At 54.1% G+C, this 8722-nt stretch overlaps 1 protein-coding gene across 1 annotated transcript; it reads right to left on the bottom strand.

Moving 5' to 3' along the window:
• Positions 1–2401: 2401 nt before the first annotated feature.
• Positions 2402–8575, bottom strand: C7H8orf33 (chromosome 7 C8orf33 homolog). The gene is made up of 7 exons (XM_036031689.1): positions 8514–8575; positions 5374–5485; positions 5240–5285; positions 4962–5140; positions 4702–4786; positions 4413–4559; positions 2402–3857 (listed from the first exon to the last, which is right to left on the bottom strand). Exons 1-7 carry the CDS (start codon positions 8573–8575, stop codon positions 3718–3720), a joined length of 771 nt encoding a protein of 256 aa, XP_035887582.1. The 3' UTR covers positions 2402–3717.
• Between the last annotated feature and the right edge of the window lie 147 nt (positions 8576–8722).

Here is an 8722-nt window from a genome sequence, read left to right as displayed (position 1 = left end):
GCGTTCCAATAAGACTGTCAGCTGATTTCTCAAAAGATACTTTGCAGGATGGAAGGGACTGCCAAGAAGTATTAAGTGATGAAAACCAAGGCCTACAACCTAGCTGGATTACTCTATCCAGCAAAGCTATCATTTAAAATTGAAAGGCAGATAAAGTGCTTCCCAGATAAGGTAAAACTAAAGGAGTTCGTCATTACCAAGCCTTTATTATGTGAAATGTTAAAGGGAACTATATAAGAAAAAGATCAGAGACTTCCAGCAAGATGGAGGAATAGGTGGACGCACCGTACCTCCTCGCACAACCAAGAACAGAACAACAATAATTTATAGACAATAACACTCAGAACTGACAGAGGATTTATCTGAATGGAAGTCAGACAGCCAAGAAGCTGAAGTAGACCCGTACCTCCAGACTGGTAGGAGACGACGAGCCGGGCAGGTGCAGGGCTGGCGCAGGTCGGCGGCGCGCGGAGGTCGGGGAAAATTTGGCGCGAAATCGGCGCGACAGCCATCCAGGGCACAAGAACGCAGCGGTGATCCCTGAGTATGCAAGCTGCCGCTGGGGAACCCAGTGAGGCAGCGATTGTGGACCAGGGCAGAGTTCGCAGCCCAGGAGCCCAGAGAAGGGACTGAACCCAGGAGAACGGAACTACCGCCATTGTTCCCTCCCATCCCCGCTCCCGCCCCCACATATAACGTCACAATCTAGCGACTGGGGTGCCCAGCCCCAGTGAACGCCTAAGGCTCCACCCCCCACCATAACAAGAGCGACCAGACCGAAAAAAAAAAAGGAGAGACAGGGAAAGACATAAGATATGTTTCCAACAGATCAGTCCCTCAGGACTCATCCTTTTGAGCGACCAAGAAATAGCCAATCTATCAGATGCACAGTTCAAAACACTGGTGACCAGAAAGCTCACAGAATTGGTTGACTTTGGGCGCAATTTATAGGAAAGGATGCAGGTTACCATAAAAGAGATGCAGGAAGATACGCGGAGGAGAGCCAATAGTGAAAGGAAGGAATCTGAGTCTCAAAACAATACAGTGGACCAGAAGGAAGATAGAATCAACCAAGCAGGAAAGCATGATGAAATAAGAATTCAAAAAATTGAGGAAAAGCTTAAGAGCATCAAGGACACCTTTAAACGTTCCAACATCTGAATTATAGGGGTACCAGAAGGGGAGGAGCAACATGTGGAAAAGTTATTTGAATAATAAGGAGAACTTCCCCAATCTGGCAAAGGAAATAGACTTCCAAGAAATCCAAGAAGCTCAGAGAGCCCCAAAGAAGTTGGACCCAAGAAGAAACACACCAAGGCACATCATAATTTCATTAGCCAAGGTAAAAACGAAGGAGAGAATCCTAGAAGCAGCAAGAGATAAGGGGACAGTAACCTACAAAGGAGTTCCCATCAGACTGTCAGCTGATTTCTCCAAAGAGACCTTACAGGCAAGAAGAGGCTGGAAAGAAATATTCCAAGTCATGAAAGACAAGGACCTACATCCCAGATTGCTCTATCCAGCAAAGCTCTCATTTAGAATGGAAGGGAAGATAAAGTAGCTTTTCAGACAAGGTCAAGTTAAAGGAGTTCATCATCACCAAGCCCTTATTTTATGAAATGCTAAAGGGACTTATCTAAGAAAAGATAATAAAGAAAAGACATGTATAGTAAAAGGACAGCAAACTCACAATTATTTACAACCACACCTAAAGCAAAACCAAAAGAAACTAAATGAACAACTAGAACAGGAACAGACCCACAGAAATGGAGATCACATGGAGGGTTAGCAGCAGGGGGGTGGGAGGAGGAGAGAGGGAAAGGGTACAGAGAATAAGTAGCATAGAATGTAGGTTGAAAATAGATAGGGGGAGGACAAGAATAGTACGGGAAATGTAGAAGCTAAAGAACTCATGACACATGGACATGAACTAAAGGAGGGGAACGTAGGTGGGAGAGGGGGTACAGGAGGGGGAGAAGGGGGGAAATGGGACAACTGTAATAGCATAATCAATAAAAAAAAGATCAAACCTATGAACATTAAAATGGAGACAAATACACAACTATACACAACTGAATCTAAAGAGAAATCTAGGCAAATAACAAGAACAGAATCTTAGAAATGGAGATCATTTCGAGGGCTATCAGCTGGGAGGAGGAGGGGGGAGGATGGGGAAAAAGTTCAGGGATTAGGAAGCACCCATTGGTAGGTACAAAACAGACAGGGGGAGGGTAAGAATAGTGTATGAGATGGAGAAGCCAAAGAACTTGTATGTACAACCCATGGGCATGATCTAAGGGGGGGATTGCTGGCGGGAAAGGGGTACCAGGTGGATGGGTAGCAAAAGGTAAAAATTGGGACAGTTTTAATAGCATAATCAATGAAATATATATATATTTTAAAAAGCAACAATAAGAAGATGGGAACAGGGGGAGGGGGCCACATTGCAGAGGCTGTCAGGAGCCTAAAACCAGGTGGGCCTGACATAAGGCCCCACCCACCAGCCTCACGCTGTATCCTGGGTACAAGGAAGGGACTGGTCAGAGAAGCAGCACCGGACACGCATGGAGGATCAACCACCCTGGCTACAGACAGGACGAGAGAGTGGGCGTCAGGCATGAACCCTGGAGGCTCATGCATCAGTGAGGGTAAGAGAGGGCCAGGGCAAGAAGGTCAAACAGAGAAACCAGAGAAAGCACGGAAGATCTGAACTTTATTTTGAAGATAGAGCTCCCGTGCCAGTGAGGCCCTGAGCACGTGCGTCAGAGACAGAGCAATCGAGGACGGCCCAGGTTCCGCCCTAGTCCACTGGGCGGGCAGTACTGCCAAACCCAAAATCAGAAAACAAAGGGAGGCTTTGGGGCTAATGGAATGTTCTGGATTAGTCTGAAATGTCTATGACAGTCAAGGTAGACATGCTGACTAGGTGAGTGAGCGCCACATACCCATCTAGTCTGGGACGCAAGTCTGGGAGGCGCCAGCAGACATGGCATCAAAGCCCCTGGGGAGGGCTGAGAGCCCTGCCAGCCCCGACTCTACAGCACGAGACCTGGGACTCTCGCCTGTAGCAGCCAGCACACCAAGAGGTCACCTAAGAACAAAGGCTGCGGGGCCACACTGGTCCCTGAGGATGACACTTGCTCTGGATGAAGGCAACACAAAGAGCATGTGCTGGGAGAGAGCCTGGACCCACAGTGCCCGATGTTTGCATCGTCCGCAGCTTGTCTGCCACAGGCAATTAGCACACACTCACTCGTCCGATTTTATGAAACGGTTTTATTACGGCACCATGACAAGGCAGCATAAAGCACCACAGTGAGTGATAACACGCCCTCTCCGCATTGAGAGCCAATGCGCAATCACGCCGCTTCCCCACTCACCCTCAGCCACTCGGTCTAACCCTGAACTCCGGGCAAGACGTTGCTCCTGCCACATGCTCACAATTCCCTGCACTGCAGGAGCCTTTCTGAAAGGACCCCCTTTTCCAGCAGCAGGAACCGTTCATCTGAAATCCCACAAATGGGGTCTTCTGCTTGGGGCACAGGACTTGATATGCTGGTCTCACAGACACCTGACAGCCACGGCACCGAATGAGCTGGCCAGCCAGGGATGGACCGACCCCACATCTGTCTGACAGAGCATTCCTGGTAAGGCTCTGCACTCAAGACAGACCCCCACACCTCCGGGGAGGGGCACAGTTCTGGGGTGGGGAGAAGGCTAAAAGAAATTGAACCTAAACTCTTCCTCAGGAGTGTCCGAGGTGGCCTTGGTTGCCCTTGCTGGGCGAGGCCTGCAGACCCTTCCGCTCTTCTTTCTGGTGGCCTCACCTACAGGCTGCACCTGGGCTGAGCGGGCTGCTGTGGAAGAGAAGACAGAGTGTCAGAACTGGGTAATGAGGGCTGATGCCAACTCTGCCCATACAACTGTAACCACTTCGTATAAATTAACTGATTTGCTTCCTGCCCTGACTGGTGTGGCTCAGTGGGTTGGGTGTCGTCCTGCAAACAGAAAGGTTGTCATTTTGATTCCTGGTCAGGGCAGGTGCCTGGGCTATGAGCCAGGTCCCTGTGTGGGGGCACGTAAGAGGCAACTGATGGATGTGTCTCTCATACGTCCATATTTCTGTCTTCCTCCCTTCCCCTCTCTCTAAAAATAAATCAAATATTTAAAAATGTACATTAATTAACTGATTTGCTTCTATAAGCTAGGCATTATCATCACACACCACTTAGGCCACAGAGAAATTCAGATTCCCCACCCCTGGCTCCCGACACAGGCCTGCGTTCTGTGCACCCGAGGTCCAGGCTTTCCCTCACCAGGCCTGTTGCCCTGGGATTCTTCCTCTCACTCCTTATGCTCTTCCTCCCTACCCGCTTTGAGCTAGGCAGTCCTCCAAGTTCTCAGCTCCTCACCAGTCCTGAGATCTCGCAGGACTTCGCGCCACTCAGCTCCCATCTGAGCCCGGTAGTCGCCGAACAAGGAGCGCATGAGCTGCCTCTTCCGGGGCAGAGGGGTTCTTTCACTGCGCAGGGTTCGGATGGCCCCTAGAGCCTGCTCTTCTGCAGATGAAAATGAAAAGCTAGAAACCTCCTCTAACCTCACCTTCTACGCCAAAGCAGTAAGTCTAACCCCTGGCAGCATCTGCAGGCCAAACTGTTGCCACGGTTCACCTCCACCCAACTGTACGCGAGGGCCCCTCACTCTGTTTTGGGTTGGGTCTCTGCATCTTGAGGCCCAGTTCCAGCTGCTCCACGCACCAGGCCAGTTCCCGAGCCAGCTGCTCCGCCTGCGTTGGATTGGAGACAGTGACTGTAAGAGGCTACGAGGACCCTGTGGCCTCCGCCCCCATCCCATCGCCCTCCCTGCCTTCACTCCGCAAATCCGACACCACGACCGCTGGCGGACCCTCACCCGGAATGCACCAGGGGTCTCTACCCTCGCCGACTCGGGACCGTCCTTGCCTGGGCCTCCTTGCTTAGGGGGGCACCCTCGGGGACTGGCTTTTCCAAGGCCTTCCCGCCTCCATTAGACGCAGAGGCCCTATTCCTGGCTTTCTTCTTCTTTTGCTTCCTAGAGGCTGCGTCGCCTTCGCCGCCTACGGGATGCGCCCTGGAAGCGGCGTCACTGCCCGTGGACTGCACTGAACACAGACGGATGGGATGAGACAGGGCAGTAGAAGGACTCGGGGCGCAGGGGAGCGGCGCGGGGAGCCAGGGGCTGCGGGGCGCGCGGGCGCTACCTGGGCCTGGAGTCGCCGGTGTCTCCCGGGCAGGATGTCCTAGGGCCTGGAGAAAGGCAGTCAGCAAGAGAGTCACGAAGGGCAGCCTACGGCCCAAAGACCCGCCACCCGCGCACCCTCCAGGCACCGCTCACCGCCATGCGCCGCCGACGCCGGAAGCTACGCAGCGCCCGGAGTCCCCGGCGTCTTCCCTCCGCCAGCAGCGTGGGCGGGGTGCAGGGCGGCCTCGCGGTGGGCCGGGCGCCTCTGTGGGCGGGGCGTGCGCCTCTGTGGGCGGGGCGTGCGCGTGGGCGGGGCCGGCGGCTGCGGCGAGGACCTCGGGAACACGTGGTCACGGCTGCCTACCGCGCTGCAGACGTCCCTCGGAGCGGGGCAACCCAGGAGAGAGCCTTCGGAGCTCACGGTGCAGGGGCGCGAGCGCAGCAGGCGCACGAACGTGAAGAGCAGTCCGGCCGGGAAGCGCTGTGAATAGCGGCCAGCGCTCCCCTGGGGCCAAGCATCTGGTGATAAACTGCGTGAGACTCGAAAGGCGATTTGGATAAAAGGAAATAGAGTGTATATTGCTGTATCGGAAGATTTAATATTGTAAGGGAGTTAAATTTTCTCCCGCTAACTGAGCTGGGAGCTGTTAGACTTAACAAAATCTCAGTAAAAATACCTGTAACTTTAAGAAGGAAGGAAGTCCAGGGACAGCCCCAGTCCACGCCCTGATGTATCTTGCCAGGAAGCATCTCCAGAGCCAGGTGGGCAGCAGGGCAGGTAAAACCCTCAGCCCAGCAGGGCAGAGCCTCGGGCAACCGCTGCCAAGGGAGGCCAGCGTGGCGTGGAGCAGCCCTCTGGCGTGCGGAGCTGGGCTCTCTCCGCAGTGGTCTGGAGCCTGCCCCACCTTCCGGGTCTTTTCAGTAAATATCTTGACCCCCCCCCCCCCCCCCCCCCCCCCCCCCCCCCCGGCAAGTGCGGGATTTCCCCAGGAGCCTGTCTGTGGGTGGTCCCGCTCTGCAGTTCTGATCACGTGTGCAGGTGTCTTGGGCTTTGTCTCCTTCCCAGACGTGTCTGCTCTGACTTGCCTGCCTTCCCTCTGGAACCAAAGTGTCATGGCTGACTCGCAGCCATTTTGGTTGACAAGAGAGGCGCCGCTCTGTTTGTATATTTTGTGCTGTCTTAACCAGACCGATGCCATTTCATTGGCCCTGCTCTCCGCACAGCCCTGGGTCTTGCGCGGGTTGGGGGGGAGGGTGTCAGCCACCAGACCCCTCCGTGGCAGTGCTGGGGGAGTCCGGGAGGTAGGGGGCAGCGGGCACAGAGGGGCTGAAGCCCGGGAACAGGGTGAAGGGGGCAGGTGCGTCCGGACAGGAGCAGATTCAGCAGCGGAAAGTGGAGGCTGTGCAGGGCGTCCCAGGCGAGCCATTCATTCCCGTGCATGAGCAGTGACACCGCTGGATGCTGTGGTCAGATTTCGTGAGGACCCCACTGTGTGTGATTGGTGGACAATGTGCGAAGAGCTTTTTACTTTTTTCTTACTGAACTCTCAAAATAGTCACCTCAGAGATGTGTGTGGATAAGCCAAGGTGCTTGCTTACCTGAGACCTTTGTGTTCAGAGGTGGATGCCCCTCATGGGAACGTAGTCCTGTTGGAGCCCAGAGCCCGTGCTTCCCTGGATGAGTCCGGAAGTGAAGGCCGACCACGAGAGACACGCAGAGGGCATGAGCACCAGGGGCCGCTGCTCACAGGCCCACTGGGCTCAGGTGGAGACTCGGGAAGGTCCCATCCTGAGGAATGACTCGAGCATCCGCGTGCCTGGGTCACCTGCCTTTCGGGAAAACCTGCGCAACACAGGCCTCCATGATGAAGACGGGCCCAGGGTTTCCCCTGGGACGTGTCTTCCAGATTCTCCTGGTGTTCCCTTGTGGCCACTCCCAACAGAGGTGTTTCTCATTGTTTCCTTGTTGTGACTGGGGAAGGGAAGCCCTTCCTGGAAGCCTCTTAGCAAACTGCCCTTCGTGTTTTGTTGACCAGGGCTGGGCCTTGTGGTCCCCTAGGGCCACAGTGGCTGGACCAGGGGAAAGGGGCTCGCTTCCACTTGAACTGATGGGTTTGTTTGCACGGAGGTGCTGTGGGGATGGAGGCAGGCTGTGTATTAGAGGCCGGCGGGGAAGGTTTTCCTGAGAGTGAAACCTCGTGTTACCTTTCAGCCTAAAGTAAAACCAGCTCTGTGGTTCTGAAAGTCACACGCGCTGACAGTTCCCGGCGTGCGCCCAGCCAGCTGCGGCCTGTCTCCTGGAGTTTGGACCTGTGCACTCAACTCTTGAACGGCGGCGGTGTCAGGCGCTGACTCACACAACCCCCGCCGTGGAAAATCTGCGTATAACTTTTGACTGCCCCCAAATTAACTTGTACTTCAGTATCCACAGACCGTTGGTTTCAGAGCACCCCTTCCCCCAGCAAGTACCAAAATCTGCAAAGCTCGAACTCCCACGTGAAACGCACCCATTGACTCCCAACTGGGTAGCAAAAACGGTTCATGTGCTTATGGAAGATAATCCACATACCAGTGGCCCCGCACAGTCCAAACCTGTGTTGGTCAAGGGTTAACTGTACACCCAGATGCTTAACCCTCCATGTCTAAGTCCAACAGGCATCTTAAACAGATATGTACAGAACAGCCCTCCATTTTTACCCTTCAGATATACTCCTACAGTCTCATCCTTCTGCATGAATGCAAATTTCATCATCTCTATTGCTTGGGCCAAAAGTCTTGCTGTCTCATCGCACATCCAATTCAGCAAACCCTTTGACATGAACCTAGAATCTGACCACTTGCCATCTGATACCGCCACTCTGGCCCGACTGGCTTCGTCCCCAGGGAGGCCTCGGTGGAGAGAAACCTCACAGGTGCAGGGAGTGTGGGAGAGCCTCCGGTCGACAGTCACCCCTCATGTGGCGCCGGAGAACTGGTTCTGGAGACACCCGCATGCCTGTGCTGGCTGCGGCACAGCTGTTGGTGCGCAATTATCCCTCATTTTGCATCAGGGGATTGACACACAAGAAAAACCCTATGAGTGCCATGTGTGTGGAAAATCCTTTCGCCTGAACTGCTTGCTCCCTTATTGTCCATCAGGGAATTTACAGTGGGGAGAAACCCTATCGGTATAAGGAATGTGGAAAATTCTCCAGTCAGCGCTCACGAGTTACTCAATGTTGGTGATTCACCCCGGAGAGAAGCCTTGTGTCTGCAGTGTGTGGAAAAGCCCTGGGCGCTCACCTGTCCCTCACCTGCCACCAGACACCCCACACTGGAGGAAAACCTGGTGGATGGCGTGGGCGTAGGCAAACATGCAGGCAAAGGGACAGCTTGCTCAGCGTTGGCGAAGTCACCCTGCAGAGAAGCCGTGAGAGTGTCAGGAGTGTGCGAAAGCCCGCGGCCAGAGTTTTCACCTCGGTCCAGAGACCTGCAGTGACAAGAGGCCTCATCGGAGCCATGA

The sequence above is a fragment of the Phyllostomus discolor genome, chromosome 7 (assembly GCF_004126475.2).
Source record: "Phyllostomus discolor isolate MPI-MPIP mPhyDis1 chromosome 7, mPhyDis1.pri.v3, whole genome shotgun sequence".
In the NCBI taxonomy this organism is placed as follows: Eukaryota; Metazoa; Chordata; class Mammalia; order Chiroptera; family Phyllostomidae; genus Phyllostomus; species Phyllostomus discolor.
Note: the sequence above shows the minus strand (reverse complement) of the source record. Positions and strands in the feature narration are given on the sequence as shown.

Bases quoted from the DNA above. Each gene is read 5' to 3' on its own strand.
- C7H8orf33 (XM_036031689.1), bottom strand. From the start codon at position 8,575: ATGTTTGCCTACGCCCACGCCATCCACCAGGTTTTCCTCCAGTGTGGG. The intron at 5,486-8,513 runs GTGAGGGACAGG...CCCCGCCCACAG, and splicing joins TGTGGGGTGTCTGGTGGCAG to AGGCGCCCGGCCCACCGCGA. The intron at 4,787-4,961 runs GCAAGGACGGTC...AATCCAACGCAG, and splicing joins CCCTAAGCAAGGAGGCCCAG to GCGGAGCAGCTGGCTCGGGA.